This window comes from Plecotus auritus (genome assembly GCF_963455305.1).
Source record: "Plecotus auritus genome assembly, chromosome: 5".
In the NCBI taxonomy this organism is placed as follows: domain Eukaryota; kingdom Metazoa; phylum Chordata; class Mammalia; order Chiroptera; family Vespertilionidae; genus Plecotus; species Plecotus auritus.
In genome coordinates this window covers 33678130-33701694 of record NC_137776.1, presented here as the reverse complement: position 1 = coordinate 33701694, position 23565 = coordinate 33678130, and the positions used below count along the sequence as shown (strand labels likewise).

Here is a 23565-nt window from a genome sequence, read left to right as displayed (position 1 = left end):
TGGCCTCCCTGGACTTCTGGGAAACCATCATCTGTGCTATGATACCCTTCCCCTCATGAAACTTTCCAAAAGGAGCCTGTATAGCACACAAGTCCCACAACATGTACCGAGCACCTATTGCTGGTATCAGACACTAGAGTTTCTGTCCCCAAGGACCTGACTGAGGACACACACACATACTCAGGCCTCAGCATGGTACAAAGGACCCTCCTCTACCTACATGCGCCAATATCATCTCCTGCCTGGTCCCAACAAACTCCCTTCACTGTAGTAGTGATCAACCTATTTGCAGTTCCCTGTTATGCTCATTATGTGGTCTCTTCTTGGAGAACCCTCTTCCCCTACCTACACAGTCCCTCAGGACTAAGAGTGAGGACCACTTTCTCTTGGAAATCTTTCCTAATTTCTCCCGAGGCTGAGCCTAGGCACCCCTCTTCTGGACTTGCCCTAATAAATGTTTGTACTTTTGCCAGCTATGTCATGGCCAGTTTTTTGTCTCCTGATTACAAACATGGGTTTTTCTATTGCTTAGGCCCAAGACAGTTCCTAACTCTCTTCCTTAGGGCAGACTCCAGGGACTCAAACCATTTCCCTCTTTCTCAGCTTCCAAACATCCTCGCTATCCTCTGAGTTCCCGTGCCTTAAGTCTTGGTTGAAGAGGGACACAGTTACCCAGAATCTCTCATTTTGCTATTCCAAGCAAAGCATGTAAGTTCCTTTCTTTGTGGCAGTTTTGCTGTTAATCACTACTAGAAAACAAAAAAATAACAACAAAATAATTATGTCAAGAAAAAACAACACTACTGTGATCCCTGAACCGTATTTTCTGACTCCCTTCTAAGACAGTCATTGGAAACCCTACTGGATCTTCATCCTATGCAGTTATTTCTTGAGGGTGGAGCTAACCTGCACTTAAGGCAAGTTATTTGCATCCTATCTTCCAGAGTTACTCTTCCTAGTGTGAAGCTAAATTTGAGCCAAAATATAATCCAGACTGAAAAATCAGTGCTCCCTAGACTCAGGTGGGCAATTAGTATCTCTGAAGCTGTCCAGACCGAATTGAACCTAAATAGCTTACCAAGCTCTTGCTCAGATATGTCCCCATACTTTCTGACTAGACAGATTCCTGGTAAGGACTTGGTCTAATTCATTTTTATATGTACAGGTATGTACAGGTCTAATTCATTTTTATACGTATAGCATCAGAAACATGTTTAGTGAATGGATTTCTAAAATCAAAGCAATACAAGTCAGAATACGATGAATACCAAATAAGTAGTTCAGACAATAGTTAAGAATGGGCTAAAAGCTACCAAAGACTGAGGAACAACATCAAGTTTGGCATCTAGATCTGAAAACCAAGTTATCACAGTTGGGACTACAATACAGTGAAAGCATCTTAGGGTTTTACATATGAATAGGATCAATGGCAATGGTAGCTAATGACTTGATAGATGTGTGTGTGTGTGTGGGGGGGGGCAATTATAGTCTTAGATTACATTCCTAGAAGTGGAGCCCACACTGTAAAGGAGGCTCCAGTTCTTCACTGATCTGAGCCCATCAGATTAGACTACATTACTTAACTCCAGGCACTGGATTTTTAGGATTCTGGCAAATTAAAACAAGTCCTTAGGAACCATGGTGAAGAGTGCAGAAGCCAAGTATGTAAGGACTAAAAACTGTAGTTTTTGTAAAAAAACAAAAACAACTAAAGCAAAACTAGGGGTAGGAGTGCTGTTTTCAATTGCTAGTTTCAAAGGAAAGAAAGCTTTGGTTTTTTCCTGTGTAGCTAGAAGACAGACGTTAAAATATTCTGGGTCAGTGTAAGGAATAGTTAATAATTAGAGCAAATTAAAAATGACCCAGGTTAATTTTTGTCAAGAGGTGCTTGAACCAAGGTTAAAGAAATCTGGGTTTGAATCCCATCATATGGCCCTTCCTTTTGTTGTGGGCAAGTTACTTAACCTCAAAGCAGCTTATTTTCCTTATCTGTAATAGGAGGTAATAAGATCCCCTTTGCAGGGTTGTTAGGAGTAGAAATAATCTATGAAAAGTATCTAGCAAGCTGCCCTGAGAAGCCATTATTAACATTCTTTAATTATCTTACTGCAGACCTCCAATGGGTAGGACCATGCCAGATGATCCTTAAAGTATCTAAGGATAAACTTTTGATTTGTTCAATTCAGTGGAGGAAGGGGTACAGGACTGGCAGACAGCTCCACCGAGGCAGGTCTTAGATCTGGCACTAGGAGTGGCAGGGTTTACGATGGAGAAGGGGTTAGTATAGGGATGGACACAGCTAAGCAGTTGGCTGCAGAAGTGCTGTGCCAAAGACTAGTAGAAGAGTCCTCTCCGGCCTGGCCACGGTGGCTCAGTGATTGAGCATCGACCTATGAACAAGATTCCCAGTCAGGGCATCTGCCCAGGTTGCAGGCTTGATCCCTGATCATGCAGGAGGCAGTCAATCAGTGATTCTCCCTTGTCATTGCTGTTTCTTTCTCTCTTCCTCTCTGAAACCAATAAAAATCCTATATAATAAAAGGCTAATATGCAAATGGACTGAACGGTGGAACAACTGGTTGCTATGATGCGCACTGACCACCAGGGGGCAGACGCTCAACACAGGAGCTGCCCCTGGTGGTCAGTACACTCCCACAGGGGGGTCGCAGCTCAGCCAGAAGCCAGCTGCTGGAGCCTTTCCTGCTTTCATGGCAGTCAGACATCCCCCCCTCCCCCTCCAGGGCTCCTGAATACGAGGGGGCCTGGGCTGAGGGACACCCCCCCCCTGCCCAGTGCACGAATTTCGTGCACGGGGCCTCTTGTATTTTATAAAATGAGTCCTCACCCCACAACCAAGAAATGTTTTTGAGGAGCTGTCTGGAGTGCTGGAATCCATGACCTCTGAATATGCACATCAACACTCATTGTACTAGGGGAAAAACAATTCCCCATCATCAGCAGCAGGTCACTACCTAAACTAATAGCAATTTCACTTTGCATTTATACATGACCACGTAGCAATTTACAAAACACCCTTAAGCAAAGCTGAATCTGATTTGACTCTTCTAACACCTCTGTGCGGCAGCAGGGCACTAAAGTGGCTTAAATAACCATGGCTCAGAGATTGGGAAACTTTTCTGCTGTCAAGTAACTGGTAATTGGTGGGTCTGGGGCTGGAAATCTCGGTCTTCAGAAGAGCAGACAGATTTACTACACTACTTAAAAGAGAGCTAAGAACATAATCTACCGAAAGGTACAATCACTGCAGGGAAATACGGAAAATTACTTTGCATTTCCTTTCTGCATCTCCAGTTTGTTGCTGGAACTAGGAATCCGATAGGGTACAAACGGAAGTCGAGTAGGGGCCAGGACAAATATACCCGCTGGGCAAGAAACTGAGAAGCTCCCGGAGAGTGTGTGTGAAGGGAAAAGGAGGGGGAGGAGAAAGGAAGTAGGAAGGAGTCTCAGGAAGACGACGAGGACTGTTTAACTGAGCAGCCACGTTACCTCACTGCATCTGCACAACCCTAGGCACGGGCTCTGTTACCGTTCCCACTGTGCCGAGGAGAAAGCTAAGACTCAGAAGGAGAGATCACCTGCCCAGGCCAGAATGAGGAAAGCTGGATTCAGAAATTCAGAAGCGACCGGCTGAGGGAACACCCCTACCCCTCCACGCCGCTAGCAACCCGCACCCGCCGGGGCAGGGCGTCCGAAAATCTTCCGGGCGGCACAACCACCGCTCTCTCGTCCCCAGCGCCTCGCCCGGGTCCGGAATGCCTTGGGGTCCCTGGAACCCTTGCACCCCGCCTTCCCGCCGGCCGCCTGGTCGGGCTCCAGCCCGCAGTCCGCGCCCGGGAGGGAGCCCGGCGCAGTGGAGCTGGCGCCGCCGCCAAGCGCGGCCGGGACGGGTGCGGGGAACGGTTGGGGGAAGGGGCCCCGGGAGGCTGCCGCACGCCACTCACGCGTCGAACTTGTTGTTCATCCTCTCGCCGTCGCCACTGCCTCACGGAGTGACTTCCGCTCCGCCGGGTCCCTCCGCCTAGGGCCCGGCCACTTCCGGTTGCGCGGGGAGCCGCGGAACGTAGGCTCGCGGGCCCGGTAGGGGGCGGATATCCCGGGACGCCAGCCCAGGGCGGCTGCGCGGACGTTCTCGGGTTTGGGGACAGCACCGGCTGCTGTGGTCTGACGGGTCCCTGGCGGCCGCTCGCCCTGTGGCTCCGAGGAATCTCTCCCCGCCCAAGGCGGCGCGCGCTGACCCTCCCGAGGCTCCGGGAGGGAGATCGCGCCGCAGCGCGAAGGTGCGGGCTCTGCACTCAGCTGGGCACAGATCCCGACCTCACCCCCAGAGCCGGCTGAACGATCCTAGACTCAACCTCCCCCGGGCAGTTTTTTCCTCTTTGTTACTGGCGATGCTATACTATAGTACCTGCCTCTTCAGGTTGCCGTGTGGATTGAACAAGATAATCAATTCAAGCGCTAGGCAAAGTAACCCTGAATGAGTGGTAGCTGTTGTTAATTGCTTACTAGGGCCAGGAGCTACAGAGCTCATCTCCGCCCCCTGAAGCTGTCAGTGAAGTTGAGAGACTCATCCCAGGTGACGAGTCTAGCAAGCCTTACAGGGACCAGAGCTGGTTCCACCATCATCAGATTGCCTCCTGGATTGAGTCTCTGCTCCAAACACAGCTGGTGCACACACGCACGCACTGGAGTAAAGGAAACGAACCTGCTGGTGATTGAGCCCCAAAGCCAGCAACCCTGTAGTTGGGAGAGGGGGTTATTTCTGGGATCCTCTTCCCTCCCCCAACAATGTTTCATTGTCGGGTCTTTACAGGGCACTTACACATTTTTTAATCACCTTCACCCACACCTTTGATCCTGTAATGATCCTAAACTGATATCTGAGCCCACAGTTAGAGATGAGGCAACAGAGGCTCAGGAAGCACAAAGACTTGCTTAAGTTTACCCTCTTATCACCAGCAGAACTCACGCCCCATCTGTACTCTCAGAGCATGGCCTTGCCTCTCTCCCAGGAAGATGTCAGCTAGTCCTCTTGTTTCCTAAGTGGGGTCAAGGGAGGCTGAAGGCAGAGCCCAGCAATGCCCTGTTACCTCCCAGCCTCCCTACCTAGCTCTTCCTTAGCCACTTTTGTGGGACCAGTGCAAATTCCCTGGCCTTTGAGAAGAGAAGGGAGGGGGGGGGGTCTGTTTTCCAGGCTGTGGAATCTTTCTTAGAGTGTCTAAGATTGGGTCAGAGTTGGGAATTCTGGACTCCAAACCATAAAGCAACCAGTGTTCTGGGAAGCCACTCTTACTCGGCTCCAATTTGCCCATCTGAAACATTAGGGATATAGTGACTCTTGCTTTCCATGATGCTGTGAGGAGCTCTTAAAAATGGGAAAAGATAATAAAACTCATGAAATATGTTGTAATCAATGGCAAAAAATGCATATGAATAGAAAAATCACTGGTGCCCGTGAGTACTGGGTGCAGCAAGGCAGGGGAGGGAGATGGCAGCTGGGGTGAGCTGCCATCTTCTTTTGAGAGATCATTGACTGCTATTATTCACATTTCTCTGGACTTCCCTCTTTAAAGAGCTTGTAGGGAGCTCATAAAAAGAAAGGGAGGCCCAGGACTGGAGGAATAGGACCTTACAGGTTGGGGGCATCATGCAAAATGGAGTCGTAAGGACTTCAAAAATTCTGAGAGTTGATAATGTTTTGCCACTGACCCCCCATAGCACACCTTGCCCACAGCCCATCCTCAACCACTCCAAGACTCCGGCTCTGTCTCTTTATTTCTCCAGATTTCTCAGGGCTTCCATGGCCCTGAAGGATGCTTCCCAAAGGGCACACTCATGACCTCAGCAGAAGAACACAGCTGGTAATTCTCTGAATGGTTAACAGCAATTGGTTGACTCAGTCAGGCGAGGGCAGGTAGGGGTGAGGGTCTCCAGGGAATGGCAGGGCAGGCACCCGGTTGTAGTGCGCCACGAGGAAGATGCCGGCAGTGCCACAGACAAAGAGGGAGAGCATGGCCAGGAAGCAGACACGGTCCAGCACACGGCCCACTAAGAACCACTCCTCGTTCCCCTGAGGGTGGAGGCAGAGTGTGGGATGACCAGCGGGGCACAAAGCTTGCCCTAGATCCTGAATCGTCCTTGGCCTTCTAACAGGCTTCCATTCTCCATTTCTTTGGGCCCTTCTAACCTACTTCCAAGTTTCAACTTGGCTTCTTCCATGGTCCCCTGGCCCTGATGTCTCCCCTCCTCCCCAATCCCAGCTCTACTTTTTCCATCCCATTGCCCTACCATGGTCACCCCATTCATCCTGCCCCCATGTCAGGTCCCAGCCCCTCACCAGGTACTCACAGCAACCTCCCACTCCCAGATTGGCTTACACTGTCAAAGTGATTCCGCTGGTGTTGGGCACGGGCAATGAAGTTGCAAGCTTCCACACAGGCTTGGATGGCTGGGGTAGCCTGCTTCAGGCTCCCACACAACACCTGGCTCTGCCCTGGCTCCGGGCCTTTCTCTGATGAGATGAGAGGGTCAGGTTTGTGAGTAGAATGGAGGAAAAAGAGGCTGAGAAGGTGGCCTCTCCTTAGGGACCCAGCCCCTCTCTCCCCCACCTGTACACTTGCCCAACACTCATCTGCAGTGCCTCATGCTTTGGCCAACAGACAGCCTTCCATGTCTGGAGTCCATGGGGAGGAATGTCCCCAGTGTCACATCCTCTGCCTCACCTAGTTTCTCCAGCGCTGCCCTCACCAGCCCATTGCGCTGCCGCTGCCGGAAGAGGAGTTCACTGCGAGGCAGGCAGAGGGCCACCTCCTCCCCACCTGAGATTGACCACCCTGAGGAGGAGCCATTCTGGACCCTGGGCCGGGCATCCTGCATCGCCGCTGGGGCCAGCGGTCGCACGTGCATCCGCAGCAGCTGGGGCAAGAGCCGCAGGAACACCTGCAGAGGGGATGTTCTGGGTGGTTTAGCTCGGCAGCCAAGCTGGGCTTTGCAGCAGAAAATGCAGGTTGGCACGAAGGGCTCATGCTGCTAGAGGTCGGGAGGCAGCACATTAGGGGCAGTGGCTTGGCTCTGATACAGCTTGGCTCTTCTGCCCCAGACATTGAGGCCGGGTCCCCAAACTCTTGTGCACATCAGCATCACCAGGGCACTTGTCCCAAACAGAGGTCCCTGCGCCCCACCCCTACTATTCTGGCCCGGGATATGGCAGGGCCCCTGGGAATCTGCATTTGTGACAAGGGCCCCAGCTGACTGCTGCAGGTGGGCTGCAGGTCACACAAGCTCTGGAGCCAGACTGCCTGATCAGAATCCTGTCTCCTCCACTTTCTACCTGTGTGGCCTCTCTGTGCCTCATTTCCTCATCTGAAAAATGGAGATGATACTAATACCCACTGCATAGCGGTTTTATCAAAGTTAAGTTAGTGTGTGTATTATGTCTGCCACTTGGTAAGCAATCGGTAAACAATGTTATTATTAACTCATTTGGGCACATGCTTCAAAATACACACAGACCAGATTTGCTGCTGAATATGGCATGTGAGGAATATGCACAGGGGTGCCAAGGAAGGTGCATGTCAGTGGGCAGAGCAGGAAGATGCTGGAAGGAGCAGGGAGGGCCCTTGCCTTTCGGACCCCGCGGGCCATGGAGTGTGTGTGGGGGGACCGCAAGGACACGTTGAGCACGACCACAGCATTCACAACAATGAGGATGGTCACCACCAGGAGGAAGGTCAGGTACCTGCCGGGGGTTGGGGTGGGCAGGAGGCAGGGCTGGCCCTTCAGCACTACCTGCCCAGATGCCAACCCCACCCATAGCAGCTGCTCCCCCAGATCCCTTGGGTGAGGGGCTGGCATGGGGAGGGAGGCAGGAGGGCAGTGCCCAAGAAGGGATGGGGAGGAGGTGGGCAGCAGGCGTGAGGACTAGCCTTACTTGCTGATGAGTGGCACTGCCTGGGAAGTCTCAGGCACCTTCTTAGCCACGAGAAAGAGGAAGACAGTCTGGGCCAGGAGTACGTTGATGGCAACGGTACACTTCTGGCCGCCCGCTGTGGGTGACCAAGAGGCTCTCAGAGCAGGTCTCCATCTCCCTGCTGTGGGGCACTCCCCCACCCCACAAGGAGCGCGCTGCCCTAGTCCTGGGTCGTGGTGCCACTCTTTGCCCTGCCAGCTGTCCCCTCTGGCCCAGCCAATGGCTCCCCTCCCAAAGGCTCCAGGTACCCTTGGCAGGAAGGAAGTAGATGAGGATGGCGACGGAGGAGATGAGTACACAGGGTGCGATGATGTTGATGACGTAGAAGAGGGGCTTGCGCTGGATGAGCAGGTAGAAGACCACCTTCTGGTGGCCCGCCTCCTCTGCCGGGGCCGCAGCATCCAGGAACATCTTGGCCGGCCGATGCCGGATGGCCCACTCTCCATTCTCTGTGGGTGGCAGGCCAGGTGGGCACGGCAGTGGGCTGGGCAGACCCCTGCAGCCCTCTTGTGCCCGTAGAATTGCCATCGAAGGGCAGAAACAGTGAGGGAAATCACCCTCCCTCCAAAATGGGAGTCATTATCATGAGGAAAATCAGAGCTTTGTAGACCTTTAAAAACCCATTTTATGCTTTGCTTAGTTTTCATCTTGAGTTACATGGGAGGGGGCATGATCCTGGTCCAGCCTTATCCCCACAGCCAGGTCCAGCAGGGGTCCTGGGTGGAGGTTACCTGTGAAGGCCTCGGGGTCAATGAAAATCCACTCGATGGTCTGACCATCTTCCTGGCTCAGCTGCAAATTGATCTCATTGGTGCTGTAGGTCTGGGACCTGGGGGGCGGGGAGGGAGACAAGGTGAAGCTGGGTGTGCATAGACCTACCTGTGAGGTATATGGTATAGTCATCTGTGGGCAGTTTTGCCTCAAAAAGTGCAGCCAGCCCTGGCTGGTGTGACTCAGTTGGTCAGAGCGTCATCTCATATACCGAAAGTTTGTGAGTTCCATTCCTGATCGGGGCACATACAGAAGGCAACTGATCAATGTCCTCCCTCACATCAGTGCTTCCCTCCCTCCCTCCTTTCCTCCCTCCCTTCCCTCCCTCTAAAGTCAATAAGCATATCTTCAGGTGAGGATTAAAAAAGAAAAAGCGCAGCCAATAATTTCTGAGTTCTCCACAAAACCCTGGCAACAAGGTGAGGGGGCCCGGGCTCTTTGGGGCCCTGGAGAAACCCGAGTTGAGGGACAGGAGGCTGTGGCTTAGTGTGGTCACCTGGTGTCCAAGGGCCCCAGGGTTACTGTGTTCTGCTCCTCCACTGCCTCCTGGGCAGTAGGTGCCAAAGGTCAGAACAGAAAACCCGTCCATACCTGTCAGGTCTGTTTACTGAGGAGGGTCTCCCTGCAGGGTCTCCCTGTGAAAGACTGCTCCTCTAAACTGGAGAAGACCCTCCCCAGCCCCCCCTCCCCCCACCGCCGCATGTATAGATGAAAAAATTGGGGCAGCCCCACCTCTCCCTGGGCTGTAGAGGGTAATGGTCTTGCATGTGGTGGCACATGTGTGTGCATCATGTATGTTGTGGCATGTGTATGCCTTCTCACCTATCCATTCCAGACATTCATTTCTCCCCTTGGGGCACAGGCAGGGAAACTGAGGCAGTGAAGGAGGGGCTTAGCAGGGAGGGACATAGGTGTCTTCAGGTATCTGGATCTTAATGTGCACAGAGCCCCAGAGAGATGGAGCCAGACCCCTGGCCAGAAGCCTCATGTCCCCTACCTGGCCAGGGCCCCTCTTAGGGCAGCTCCCTGAGGCCCCCCTCGCCCCAATAAATGGCCTCACTGGAAGATGAGGGAGCAGTTCTGCCAGTCGAAGGGGAAGTAGGTGACAGAGACGGGGCAGGAGGAGCGGAAGATGGCAGGTGGCAGCCAGTAGACGCAGCCGTCAGGCGACACGAGCACGTTGCAGTAGAGGGCCACCTCGAAGACACCGTCCACACTGTGGGCAGGCCAGGCCACGAGGCTGCTGAGACCCGCACCTGGCGCCATCCCTCTACCTGGGGACACCAACCCCTCCTGGGGGCCACCCCCTGCCTGGTCCCCACTGGCCACAGGAATCACCACCTTCCCTAGCACCTCTCTGCCACCCCCACCCGCCCAGGATCCTCAGACCCCGCATCCCGTCACTGCCACTTCTCCCGCTCTCTTCCGTAGTGGTCATGATAGCCACTAACACCTGTTCGTCTCCTGCAAAGTGCCAGGACTGAGTACCGCTTTTCCTGGCTGGTTGGCGCTCGACAGCTTCCATAGGAGCTGTCCTCGTCCCCAGGTTAGAGGGAAGGGAGTGGCCCAGCAGTGATGGAGCCAGTTCTGCAAGCAGCTCTGGCCTGGGCTGGGCCTCCGCACCTGCTCTGCCTAGTAGCCTGCGCCTCTGCAGGGCCCCTCGTCTGCATCCTCTGTCACCTCTTTCTTCCCAGACCCCCCTTGTCCTGCTAGGCCCGGTTCTTGTGTCCTTTTGTCCCCCAACCCTAGCCCACATCCCCTCCTCACTTGTTCTCCAGCACGACATCTGGCCGCCATACCATGGTGGACGGCACCCTCAGCACCCACAGGCCTTCGTAGTCCTGCGGGTCCCAGCGAAGGCGATAGTCGCACCACTGCTACAGGGATAGAAGGGTTTGCCAGGCCCTGCTGTCTGTGTGCCACACCCCCAGAAACAGGAGCCCAGCCCAGGGGGCACAGAAGAGGCAGGGAGGGGAGGAGGGCAGCTCTGAGGGCCTTGGGGCCCCGTGGTGGGGGGCCCTGAGAGAGGAAAGAGGGTGAGAGGTGATCTCTTACCATCTCTATCCAGACGTTGGTGGTAAGGGCCTCCTCTCGCTCATTCTGGGGGTGCAGACCAAGGTATAAGCCCCCAACAATTGTCCTCCCAGATACTAGTCCCTACAGGCCATTGTTGGGTCCCCCAGAACCCCAGCCTTTTGGGCAGTCTCCACGGGCGTGTTCTAGCACCTTCCTCTCCCTAGCAGGTCCCTGGTCCCTCCTCCCTGTCATCCTACAAGCCCGTGGCTCACCAGGGAGATGAGGTTGGTGAGGGTGAGCTTCAGGCTGACGTTGACCACGTCCGCATCCCGCTGAGCAGGCCGCAGGTGGGGGTTGTAGCTCTGCATCAGGTCAGCCAGCAGACGCTCCTCCTGGTTCCGGCCCTGGGCTCCTGAAACAGACAGCGGTAAGCCTGGGCGCAGGAACTTTGGAGCAGAAAGAGGGGGAGGCCATGAGAGGATGTGACATGGAAAGGCAGAGAGCTGGGATTGAAGGCAGGCTCCAATAGCCCTCCAGTCCCTCGTCTCCTGAGGCCTTGGTCCCCTGCTCCGGTCTTCCCCAGGGCCCCAAGCCCGTGTCCACACCCAGGCAGATAGCCAGCAGCGGCAGGAGAAACAGCTGCCCCTGACCCCTGTGCATGGTGTCACAGCTCTCCGAGGGGACAGGAGTGGGACGGCAGCTCCCCAGGTCTGAGGCCGAGAGATGCAGACTCTGGTCTCATGTAACAGCCCACACTCCCACCCCAGTCAGCCCGGCCAGGCTGGCCCAGCCCCACAGCTGTCTGACCACAGCACTGTCAGCTGTTCTAGGATGGACAAAAAGCCAGGCTCGGGTTACCTGGGCTGGGGAGGGGACAGTGGGGCCCATCTGCCCCAACAGAGATGGTCCAGCCTCCCTCCCCCCTCAGATTCAGTTGTTCCAGATTCTTGTCCAGCGGGGGAGCTGAGGATGCAGCCAGGGCCTCATGGGTGTGGGAGAGAAGGCAGAGTGCTTAGGAAGAGTTCCTGCTCCTGCTCCCTCCAGCATGTCAGGATTTGGGGAGGCGTGAAGGCTTTTGGTTAGGCATCATTTGTACCCGAGTTTCTCCATGACATAGCTGAGGACCCAAACCTCTCCCACCAGCCTGACATCTTAATGGATCACTCCACTGGGCCAAGACACCAGAAGGCACAATGCCTACAAGAAAGATGCATGATGTGCCCCAGGCTTTGACACCTTAACACAAATCAGGGTGTCAGGTCAGGATCCTTCCTGTCTCTGAGGCATGGGTCCCAGCCTGATAAGCTTCGTAGGAAGGAGGGCTGAGAAAGAACTGAAACTTGGGGCTCTTGTGAATAGGACAGCCCCTGAATAGGGGTTCCTAAGTATTTATTAAATCATCTGTAGACTTATGGTAGGCACAGCTCTGGGCTTGGGGGACTCAGGATACACGGGAGCTGCTCGCAGGAGCTCACAGTCCATGGGGCAGATAGACAAGAAGTTGTGGCCCCCTAAGAGTCAGATAAGGGAACCTAGAAGGGCTGGAAAACAAGCTCCATCCACTTCATGGTTTGTGGTCATGGGAAGGGTGGGGCTAAGCTGATCTGGAAGCCGATGGCTGTGACACAGGCTCAGGCCACCTGTCTTCTGACCATCTATTCCAAGCAGACAGGTCAGCATGTCCCAGTTCATGGGAAAGACAGAAAATTGAGTTTCCCATTCATGCCACCCACCTTTCAGTATCTTAGGGGACAGGGTGGCAGATGCCTCTGAGGTCTGAAGGAAAGCACCATTTGAGGCCATGTCCCCACCCCACAAATGAATGATGTCTGTGGCTTTTCTTTTTAAAAAAAATATTTTTTTGATTTCAGAGTAAGGGAGAGGGAGAGATAGAAACATCAATGATGACAGAGAACCATCGATTGGCTGCCTCCTGCACGCCCCATTCTGGGGATCAAGCCCACAACCCAGGCATGCGCCCTTGACTGGACTTGAACCCAGGACCCTTCAGTCCACAGGCCAACACTCTATCCACTAAGCCAAACCAGGTAGGGCTGTCTGTGGCTTTTCAATGTGTGTCAGTAAACCGGAAGTCATCTGACACACCCTGTCCTTGGTGATCCAAATGAGAGGTTGGCTCAGACCTCAGCCCCTTGTAGCAGGGCCACAAGCTCCTCCTGTCCTCACCAGGACTTGGAGGAGGGGAGGCGGTAGTGGTAGCAGCTGCCTCCCTGGACATGTGCTTGTTCTGTCATGTGGGTGGCTCGGCTGCCATCCTTACATTCAGCCCTGCTCTGGGCCCCACACTTGATTTTCCTTGACAGCACCGCCACCCCAAGCTTTGATCTCTCCATGCACCTGGGCTACTTTCTCTGGAGTTTACAAAACCAATGCCCCCTTCTTCCCACTCTGCCCTCTGATGCCCCCAGACTCAATTGCCTCACACATTTTGCAGAGCAATAGCTCTTCCCTCTAAAACCACACTTTGCCAAAGATCATTAATGGCTTCTGCTCAGTAATAGGCCACCCATCCCTCTCCCTTTCCCGGCACCATCCTCCCAGGCATAGGTCCAGGCACAAGTGGTTCAATTGATGCTTCACCATTTTTTTACTTTGCTTTCTTCCTTCCCCACAGTGTTTGGAAGGGAGGGAAAAGGGAGAAGATGGAAACTGATTTCCCTCTGCTTTGAATTATGCCACCTCCCTATATATGAAGTTTTAAACTCCTTTTTTCTCCTCTCTGCCCTGGGAGAGTGGCTGAGAAATCTCCTTGGTTCTCAGGAGGGTGAATTGCCTTTGAGGGTTGGCAGTTTCTGGCCTGGAGGAGTTAAAGGGAAGGTATGGGACCCATTAAGAGAAAATCTTCTGTAGGCTTCATTTATTGTCTAACAATTACTCCATCACCACCTTCTACTCTAGAGGCCAGAAAAGTGAAATGTTCATTTCCCAGGCTCCTTTGTAGCTAAGAGTGGCCATGTGGTAACTAATGGTATGTCTGCAGAAGTTGGCTGAGGGGCTTCAGGGAAGCTTTTGCTTCCTGATAAAAGGGGTCAGAAATGGCTGGCCCCTTTCCTGTCTTGAACACAGATGTGAAGTGTGGAGCTGTGGCAGTCAGCTTGCAACCTGGGGCAACAAGCCTGGGTTCCTGATAGCTTTGTGGAACAGCTCCAGCTCCTCCAGCTCCTCCACGGCCCTGCGATTCTTATTATGTGAGAAAGAGGGAACCTCACTTATTTAAGCCATGACTCTTGGGGTTTTCGGTTCCTTGCAGTTCAGTGCATTCCTAATGGAGCCATCACCCTTTGAAAGAGGGCAGGTAGCCCAGCTGGCCTGGGGAGATGTGTAGGGACAGCCCTGGCTTCATGGACAGCTGGCCCCTGTGGGTGTGACTTCCTATGGGGAGAAGATGATAGAGTTCCATGCCACCCAGAGAGTGGACCAGCCCTGACAGCACCTGGAGCTGGAGTGCTGGGGGAGTGGGTGCTGTTGGGGGACCCTCTGTGGCTCTGGGAACCTGTACAACAGGCAGTTTGGATTGGGTGTGGCATTTGGAGTTGTCTTTTCTGGAAGGCTCACAGCTACCTGAGCTAGGCCTGACACCACTGATTCACCTGTTGATTGGGATGTGTAAGACCCGCTGCCAACAGCACCACTGTGTGGCAGAGAGAAGCAACGACTGGCCAAGGAATCTAATCCAGGCCCCCTTTCTTCTCTGTGCTTGAAATAGGGACCCTCTGCAAGTTGGTGGACGGAAGTGGTGGACTATTCCAGGGAAGGCCCTGATTTCCTGCTCATTGACAGGTGTAAGTCCAAGCTAGTTTCCCTATACAAAGTGAATTCAAAATGTGTACCTTGAATTTGTAGATGATTTATATTGGAAGGCAGAAGTAAGTAGGGTCAGTTTTGGTATTTTCCTTCAGTTCCATTGAAAAACTAAACATGTCACCTTCTGTATAGCTGAGCTCATGAGGCTATAGACACTTTCTGAGGGAAATGGGTTGAGCTGTGAAGACCTTAAGCCTGGACCTCAGGAGGTGAGTAATAGGGCCATCTGCACCTGCTCCAGTTCTCAGTCACCACACCAGGCTTGGACATAGGAGACCTCACAAGAGGGATCCATCCTCTGTGACTGAGGCCCTCCAATGAGAAATGAGATCAATAACCACCTCTTAATTTGTAGGACACATGTAGCAATTTTTATTCTCACAACATCCCGTGAATGGGTCTTATTTTATGCATATTTTGCAGATGAGAAAACTAAAGCTGAGACATGAGGAGTGGCTCGACCAAGGTCACACAGCTCCAAAACTTTGTCTCTTAAAGCAACAAACATTTATTATCTTCCACAGCTTCGGGGGGCCAGGAATCTGGGAGCACCTCTGCGGGGTGGTTCTGGCACAGGGGCTGTCGTGGGGAGTGTGATCTTATCCAAAGGTCCTGCTGGGGCTGGAGGATCCACTTCCAAGTTCACCCCAGTGGCTGTTGGCAGGAGGCCTCAGCTCCTTGCCTGTGTGCCTCTCCATAGGGTGCTCATCATGCCTCCTGGCTTCCCCCAGTGAGAGTGAGAGTGAAGGAGCGAGAGCAAGAGCAAGGTAGGGTGGGGGCACTTTGATGTCTTCTATAACCTAACCTCGGAAGTGACATACCATCACTCTTGCCTCAATCTATTGGTCACCCAGACCAATCCTGGTATGGTGTGGAGGGTGCTACACGGGGGTATGAGTACAGGAGGTGGGGATCACTGGGGCCATCCTGGAGGTGGGGTACCTCACAGAACCTCCTCCAGCTCCTCCAGCTTCAGCCTTTGGCCCTTAGGATAAGGTTGATGGAAGTCCCCTTTGGGGTAAAGTTGCCAGATTTATAAAATGCACAGTTAAATATATATATAAATACATAAAATGCACAGTTAAATTTGAATTTCAGATAAATATGAATAATTTTTTTAGTTTTGCCTGGCAACCCTACTTTGGATGAGAGGAATAGGTGACCCCAAAGGGACACTCTGGGGGAGGGCTGAGATCTGGGGCCCTAGAGTAGCCCATGTGAGCTGAGGTTGATGGGCTGACCTCTGGCCTCTGTAGCTGTTGGGCGCAATCCTCCTACCCTAGTCCTCAGCTCCCCACAGGGACTCAGACAGAGTGGCCAAACCAGAAAGAGCTGGGAAGGACATTCTCAAACATTGGTGCTCCCACCTCTGCCCAAAACCTCCTTCCCTAAGGGTTCTGGAAAGGGAGGCTCCTGGGGGGCCTCAGAAGCCAAGGCTGAGGGGTTGACTGCTGTAGGAACCAGGAAGTGAGGGCACAGGAGCCCACCTGCTCTACCCCCACCTAGAGGAAGGGGAGGCAAGAAGAGGCCACTGTCTTGCTCACAGAGGGGTCCCAAAAGGCCAGCCTGAATGACATTTTCCCTGGCCCTTGAGTCAGGCCTCTGTCTCCCTCAAAATCGTCCTGCCCCACACACCAGCCAGTGTCCACTCTCAGACCTTCTCGGTGGCTCCTGTCTTTATTCACTGAGGAGTGGGGCCTTTCCTCGTCTCGGGAGACACAGCTCATCTCCACCTCAGCTGTGCAGACCAACTGGGCTCAAGTCTCAGGGCCAGGAGTTGCCTCCCTAAAAGGAGCGTGTCCTTTCTCAGGCACCCCTGTCCACACAGCTCCCTGCCAACCCTGAAGGCCCACCCCTTTCAGGCACAAAGCCCCACCGAAGCTGCCCGGGGAGCTGGGCCAGGCCAGGCAGGGGGGCCCTCTATATGAAACGCTTGTCTTGCTCCAGGTAGGAGAAGGGGTCCCCGGGGAAAGGCTGGGGTGGGGGCTGGTTGTAGGCCCCCTGCAGGAAGATCCAGGCCGTGCCCACCACCATGATGGGTGTCACCACGAACAGGCAGAGTCGGTCTACTGTGCGGGCTATCCGGTTCCAGCAGTCCTTCTCCTGGGGGCAGGGAGGGGTGCAGAGACAGTGGGGTGAGGAGGGCCCGCAGACCACAGGCCCATGCCCCAAGCTGGGGCCCAGTAACAGACGTGTGTCGGTGGGAGCCACCTTGGGCTCACAGCAGAGAGGGGCCTTCTGCATGTCTCCAGCCAAGGCCCAGGCCCTCCTCTGGCCACAGGCAGGCCTGTCACTCTGTCAGTCCAGGAGACTAAGAGAGGGGCCACAGTCTTCATCCCAGCCACTCGGTGCTGCTGGGAGCCCCTGTGGGAACTGGAACAAGGCACCCTTTTCTCAAGAGAAAATTTTAGAAAGTTGTGTTCTATTGAACAACCATAGAAGGCTGCCTTTTAAATGTCTGGCTGTGTCTGTAGTATCCGGCTTGGAGTTGAGCAGGGAGAGAAAATGATTGGCAGCTGGGAGAAAGAAGGGACACTAGGGATGTCCAGAATGTGAAGACATGTGCCTGTGTGTACACCTGAGTGTGTGCCTGGCCCGGTGAGCTGTGATGGGGTTCTAGGCAGGGGCTTCCCGTCTCTGGGGGGCCTGGATTTTGCATCCATTGTCAACTCCTTCATCTAAGTTGGCATGTGTCTCTGAGGGGAACTGTGGCCCCTTGAGATAGGCTACCGTCAACCAGCACACAACGGGAACACCTGTGCATGCAGCCCTGCGGCCACTCACCTCATTGTAGTTGTTCTGATCCCTCATATGGCTGACGATGAAGTTGGCCCCCTCCACAGCTGGCTTCAGCTCACTGAAGAGGTCATGCTGGGTCTGCTCAGAGCCTGCAGGGGGCTGGCCTGAGGAGACAGACCCGAGGCGGGCATGAGCCCTGCCACCCACACCCCCCACCTCCCATGGTGGGGCCAAACCCCAAGCCACTGGGACCCACGTGCTGTGGTGAGGCGCCGGGCCAGCCCGTGCCGCTCTGACTGCTTCTCGAACATGAGATCACTTCGGGACTTGAGCGAGAAGTACTCCTCGGCCTTGGAGATGTAACCCAGGGAGCTGCTCCTCCGGACCAGGACTCCAGGGCTGGGGCTGTCCTCCTCTGGGAGGGACATGTGTAGGAGCTTGGGCAGGGTCTCTAGGAAAAGCTGTGGCAGATCAGGGGGACACAGGAAGGCCATTTAACCAACACGGGTTGCCTTCACACATCCAAACACCTGTGACTCCATTTCTGACTGCTACAAAGTGCCGGGTGGAATTTTACAGATGCACTCAATTGTGTCAAACACCACCCAGATAAGCTATCAAACATTATCCCCAAACGGTTCCCTCATGCCTCCCCACATCAACTCCTTCTCGCCCCCAGAGGGAACCACCATCCTGACTTCTTTCTTTAGCATTTGGTTTTGCATGCCCTTGAACTTCATGCAAAAGAAATTGTGCAGTCTGTGCTCTTTTGTGCCTGGCTTCTTACAGGTAACAGTGCACCTGGGAGAGTCGTCCATGCTGGCGGGCATGTGTAGCAGCGGTTGGTGCGTTTGTACTGCAGGGAGCACTCCCCGACATGAAATATCTCAGTGTTTTTGCCCAGACACCTGTAGGGGGACCTGTGGGCTATCGACAGCCCTCACCTTCTTGACCCCCTCGGACAGCACGTGGGTGCTGGGTGTGCGGAAGTGGATGTTGAGCACGATGACACAGATCACCACAACCATGGTCACCAGTATCATGCCGAAGAGCAGGAACCTGTGGGCACACACTCAGCCTGGAGCATCCAAGGTGTGGCAGGACATGGCACGACATGGCATGTCAGGGTGATGTGGGGCATGGCGCGGCGTGGTAGGGTGAGGTGAGATGGGCTGTGGTGGGGAGGAAGGGGGTTACATACTTGCCGATGAGGGGGATGGCTATGGATGTGGCCGGCAGCCGCTTGGAGATGAGCAGCAGGAAGACAGACTGTGCCAGCAGCACTGAGATTGCCATTGACGTCTTCTCACCACCTGAGGGAGCCTGGACTTAGCCGTGATCGCTGGTCCCAGAGGATCCCTCTGTGGACCTCGCACCATTGTTCACAATACCATGGTGCCCTAATTAGCATAATGGGCTTTGGAGCTAAAGTGACTGAGTTAAAATCCCAGCTCTGACACTTACTGGCTGGGTGACCCTGGGTTTGTAGCCTAACCTCTCTGTGCCTCAGTTTTCTCAATTGTTAGATGTTGAGAGAACCAAGTGGGAGAGTATACTAAACGCTGGTCACTCCTCCTGGAACTGAGTAAGACCTCAAACACCAGCTGTCACCATTAGCCAATGCCCTGCCACTTAGCCCTCCTAAATCGTAGATCTGTGTGTATCCTACTGCACAGACAGCACCAGAGTAACACCCCAACTCCCAGCCTGGCCCCGAGCAAACCATGTGGTGGCCACTGTGGTCACGGGTCCAGGCCCTGCCCCAGTACCCTTTTTCTATGTGCAATGCACCGCTCACCCTGTCTCAAGCAGGGGCAGGGCTGGGTGGCTTTTGTCTCTGGGACTCGCTGTGCCTGCTCATAGTAAATATTCCAGAGCCAAGTAAGCGTAGGTGACATGTGTCCTTCTAGAATTGGTGAGAGGGGATGTGTATCTCCACACCCTGGTTCTCTAGAGCTCCCATGACTGCATGCCCGCCCCCCCCCCCCCACATTGACTCAACCACTGATGGCCTCCTGTGTGCCAGACCCACAGCCACACATGGTGACCACAACAGACCTGACTCCTGCTCTGGCTGAGAGGCAGTGTAGGTCCTTGAAAGTGAGAGGGAGAAGTAGGGTACAGGAGGGACCCTGTTCATTTGGGGGATATAGGACAGGGTCAAAGAGCACCCCCTCTGGCTGGCAACATGCCCCTCATGCCTGGACCCTGGGCAGTGGTGACCCCCAGGGAGCTCCCAGGAGGAAGTGAGAGGCTGGGCTAGGTGGCCATTGCTCTGGTGACCTTGGGGGTGGGTGACCGGGAGCTGGGGCCGGCACTGAGGCCAGGTGAGAGGCTCACAGTCGGCTGGCAGGTAGAAGACCAGGTTGATCATGAAGGAGATGAGCACGCAGGGCACCAGGATGTTGATGATGTAGAATAGTGGCTTTCGGCGAATGATGAGGTAGAAGGTAATGTCCTGGTGGTTGGGACTGTCCAGCGGGGCACTGGGGTCCATGTTGATCCTGGCCGGCCGGTGCACTATCTCCCACTCCCCGTTCTCTGAGGGCAGCACACAGACACCTTGGAGTCAATCTGGGCAAGGGGGCTAAGGCGGGGCCTCGGGGCAGGGTGAGGGGCTGGTGGGCCAGGCCTGTTTGCAGGGCCCTGAGGGGGGCATTCAGAGGAGGGCTCAGGTTCTGTTTGTGGCTCTTTCCCTGGGGATTGGGATGGAGGTTTCCATCTGCAAGGGAGAAATTTTCCTCTGGGATTAGTTTTCGTTGTTTTTTCTCTTTGGAAAACATAAAAGCTGAGACCATGTGTGGCTCAAACATGGAGTCTTGGGGATAACAAGGCAGTGAGAGTAAGAACCCCCTTCCCCAACGTGTGATGGATTAGCAGGACGTGGATCTCCTCTGATGAACAGGGGTGACTCCATAAAAGATCTGAGCCTGGCCCTAGCCTGTTTGGCCCTGTGGATAGAGCATAGGCCTGTGGACTAAAAGGTCCCAGGTTCGATTCTGGTCAAGGGCACATGCCTGGATTGCAGGCTTGATCCCTAGTAGGGGGCATGCAGCCAATCGATGATTCTCTATTATCATTGATGTTTCTATCTCTCTCTTTCCCTCTCCCTTCCTCTGTGAAATCAATATATATATATATATATATATATATATATATATATATATATACACACACACACACACACATATATATACACACACACATATATAAGATCTGAGCTTGGTCACAAGTAGGGGGTGGAGGTATTGGGAGGGGGTGACATACACCTTATCAGGATGACAATTGAAGCCCCACCATACCCCTGGGTGTTCCGGGACAGAAAGACTAACCACCCCCTCACCTGTCAGCCACATTCATCCCCAGGGACCTGCTCAAACCCAGAGAGTCTTCTGGCCTGGGCAGAGGCGGGGGTGGGGCACAGTGTTCATCTGTCTCTGCCTTTGGAACACAGTCCCCCCAACCGCACTTCTTTTCCTCTCAGCGTGCTGGATTAGTGTCGTGTGTGTGTGTGTGTGTGTGTGTGTGTGTGTGTGTGTGTGTGTGTGGTGTGGGTGCGCAGACATGCATCTCGGCGGTGTCAGTGTGACTGTATATGTGTCTGTGGGGGAGGTCCTGAGAGGCCTGCCCATCTGCCCACCCGCCAGCTGCTGCTCCCAGCACCTGTGAAGCCCTCAGGGTCGATGATGATCCACTCCACAGGGTATGAGCGGCCCTCTTCTTCCTCCTGCTTCAGGCTCAGGGTGATCTCCTTGGCCGTGTACTTGAGCGAACTGGGGAGGGCAATGGGTAGAGGGTGGTTCTCAACCACTGGCTGGAGAAATGCCCCAGGGTCAGAGGCCATTGTGGGGGAGGGGAGCTCTAATCTGGACAGAGCAGAAGCCTCTGCCTGAAGGTGGCCCTGGCAGGGCGCCCTGGGGGGAGGGGTGGTTGGAGCAGTGGGTGCACCTGAACTTGAGGGAGCAGTTCTGCCAGTCAAAGGGGAAGTAAGTGACGGAGATGGGACAGGAAGAGCGGAAGATGGCAGGTGGCAGCCAGTACACATAGCCTGATGGATAGATCAGCACGTTGCAGGAGTAGGAAATCTTGAAGGAGCCATCATTGCTGGGGGACAGGGACAAGGGCCACAGTGAGCATGGGCCAGCTTCCAAATGGCAGGGTTGGGGGAAGCAGAGGAGGGAGGGCAGATTGGGGCCGGAGGGGGAGGCTCAGGATATTTAAGGAAGGGGGGGGGGTCAAGTGATGAGGGGAGGCCAGGGAGGGTTGCGGCTCAACTTGTTCTCCAGCACAATCTCTGGGAGCCACAGCATGTCAGGGGGCAGGCGCAGGACGCTGATGTTCCCAAAATCGTTGGCATCCCACTGCAGCCGGCTGTCCGTCCAGCCCTGGAGGCCGACAGGAATGTCAGCAGTGGGTTCTGCTATTGTCCTGGCCCCTTCATTCCCCACAACTTCCCTGAGGGAAGACAGGGCAGGGTCTAGGGCTGTGACAAAAGAGGTTTGGGGAGGTGGGTATGGAATGGGGACTCGGGTCTGTCATGCAGAGCTGTGTAGGATGCGCACTGCACAACTAAAGGAACATTATTTCCGTTGTGGATATAGGAGACGTATGTCAATGTTATGAACTTCTGACAGGTGGCAGAGGGTGTCTTCTAATAAAATCAGGACAGTGACAATTTCCCACAGATGAAGAATCCCAATCCACCCAAAGGCTCTGTCTGGGCTGGTGGCTGCACTAGGTGGGCAAGGGCAGCTGGCAGGGGTTTCTCTGCAGGCAGGAGCCAGTGCCTCCCACAGGAAAACGTCTGAGGCAGGCTGGGGGTTCCCCGAGCAGAAGCGGGCACAGGGGAGCCTAGGCCCTGCGCCCTCACCGAGCCCCCTGCTCTGAGTGGGTGTTCTTACGTGCTCAATCCACACGTTAGTGGTGAGGGTCTCCTCGACTTCTTTCTGTAAGGAAACAGGAGGGCTGTCCCCAGGGTCCTGCATCATTCTCAGCTGCACGCATTCACCAGGCACCTCCTCCTGGCTGCCACCCAGGGGAATCCATGGCAATTGGCCTGACCAAACTCCTACCCCAAGCACGCAGGAGTGGCTGGGCAGGCCAGGGAGCAGGGAGGACCCAAGGCCTCTGAAGTGTGTCACGGGTGTGATATGGGGGGCAGCTGGAAGGGAGGGGTGCCAGCCTGAGGGTCTGGGGGCAGCACACAGCACCGAGAGAGGAGCTGCCACAGGCCAGCCCTCGGCCTTGAGCTTCCCTCGTGGCCATCCAGTCCGGAGAGAGCCAGGCCTCAAGGAAATTGTCTCTGCCGTCCAGCCCCCAGCCCAGCCATGGAGGGGCCACTCACCAGGGAAATGAGGTTGGAGAGGGTGAGGGCCAGTGAGACGTCCACGCTGTCCTCTTTGTGAGCCACGGGCCGGAGCTCCTTGTTGTAGCCCTTCTCCTTAAACAGGTACCGGATCAGCCGCTCCTCCTCATTGAGACCCCAGCAGCCTGGGGACAGTTGGGGACAGGGACGGGTGCTGGGCAGGGGCCCAGGAGTGGGGCCCTGGTGGTCGGTCCTCCAGGGAGAAATGGCAATGGGGGTGGGGAGGGGGCCATGAGGTTAGGGGAGGGAGTGGAGGGGACGATGCTGTGGGGGAGCTGGGTGGGTGGGATGATGTCCAATCTTACCACAGACAACCAGGGTGGCCAGCAGTCCCAGCGTTAACACAGGCCCCTCCATCTTGTCTCACCAACTAGGTCCTGCATCTGCTCTTCCTAGGAGTCCACTGGGCTGGGGAATGTGGGTGAGTGGCAGAGGGGACAGGTGCAGAGTGGGGGTGGAGGAGCTGAGGAAAGAGGCAGCCGGAAATGCAATCTGATACCTCTGTGCTCTGCTGTAGGGCAGAGAACCAGGGGCAGGTGATGAGGGGGTGAGAATAGGAACTGGCTAGCAGGGCAGAAGCCCAAGGACATGAGGCAAAGATCCCAGGCTAGGAGTCCCCACAGGGGGTGAGGGCTGGGTGGAGGCACTGGACACGGTGGACAGTGCTGGTCAGCCACAGATCAGGGAGTGGTGATAAGCAGATCAGCTGCCATTTCTTGGGTGGCAGACAGGGGCTTAGCAGCCCTGTCCCCTGTCTTTGTGACTTCTGCCAACTGCTTCTGAAGGCTGGGCCTGCCCTGCACGGGCCCCACTCCCAGAGAGCTGATGTCCCCCATCCAGTTTCCATCCCACAAAAGCTCCA

General features: G+C 54.6%; 3 protein-coding genes across 10 annotated transcripts in view; all 3 read right to left on the bottom strand.

Moving 5' to 3' along the window:
* The window catches only part of EIF4E2 (eukaryotic translation initiation factor 4E family member 2), a 29636-nt gene extending 25572 nt beyond the window's left edge, over positions 1–4064 (bottom strand). For 2 of the 6 annotated variants that reach the window (XM_080667722.1, XM_080667720.1), the window contains exon 1: positions 3963–4048. In XM_080667722.1, coding sequence (XP_080523848.1) covers positions 3963–3982 — 20 coding nt within the window. In that variant the 5' untranslated portion in view covers positions 3983–4048. Of the gene's footprint in view, positions 1–3962 lie in introns of all 6 variants that reach the window. The other 4 variants (XM_080667725.1, XM_080667721.1, XM_080667724.1 and 1 more) reach the window with 4 other exon arrangements.
* A 1850-nt stretch (positions 4065–5914) lies between these two features.
* Positions 5915–11434, bottom strand: CHRNG (cholinergic receptor nicotinic gamma subunit; the record flags this gene model as incomplete). Its single annotated transcript, XM_080668618.1, has 12 exons — positions 5915–6088; positions 6396–6529; positions 6741–6957; positions 7642–7756; positions 7949–8063; positions 8236–8436; positions 8719–8816; positions 9819–9974; positions 10526–10635; positions 10814–10858; positions 11047–11186; positions 11380–11434. The coding sequence occupies 12 exons, from the start codon at positions 11432–11434 to the stop codon at positions 5915–5917; spliced, it is 1560 nt and encodes a 519-aa protein (XP_080524744.1).
* Positions 11435–14945: 3511 nt separating this feature from the next.
* On the bottom strand, positions 14946–23108 carry CHRND (cholinergic receptor nicotinic delta subunit). Of its 3 annotated transcripts, none has more exons than XM_080668617.1 (12): positions 23009–23108; positions 22683–22828; positions 22240–22303; positions 21614–21723; positions 21287–21442; positions 21002–21111; positions 19679–19879; positions 18540–18651; positions 18283–18397; positions 17595–17799; positions 17384–17502; positions 14946–16702 (listed from the first exon to the last, which is right to left on the bottom strand). In XM_080668617.1, exons 4-12 carry the CDS (start codon positions 21646–21648, stop codon positions 16520–16522), a joined length of 1236 nt encoding a protein of 411 aa, XP_080524743.1. In that variant the 5' UTR covers positions 21649–21723; positions 22240–22303; positions 22683–22828; positions 23009–23108; the 3' UTR covers positions 14946–16519. The 3 variants fall into 3 exon arrangements, with proteins under 3 accessions (XP_080524743.1, XP_080524741.1, XP_080524742.1); XM_080668615.1 differs by having other exon boundaries at positions 22240–22284; XM_080668616.1 differs by lacking the exon at positions 21287–21442 and having other exon boundaries at positions 22240–22284.
* Between the last annotated feature and the right edge of the window lie 457 nt (positions 23109–23565).

Coding starts and splice junctions, on each gene's coding strand:
- CHRND (XM_080668615.1), bottom strand. CDS start 23,060: ATGGAGGGGCCTGTGTTAACGCTGGGACTGCTGGCCACCCTGGTTGTC. Junction 22,829..23,008: donor GGCCACCCTGGTTGTCTGTG/GTAAGATTGGAC, acceptor AACTGTCCCCAG/GCTGCTGGGGTCTCAATGAG. Junction 16,703..17,383: donor ATCAGAACAACTACAATGAG/GTGAGTGGCCGC, acceptor CCCTGCCCCCAG/GAGAAGGACTGCTGGAACCG.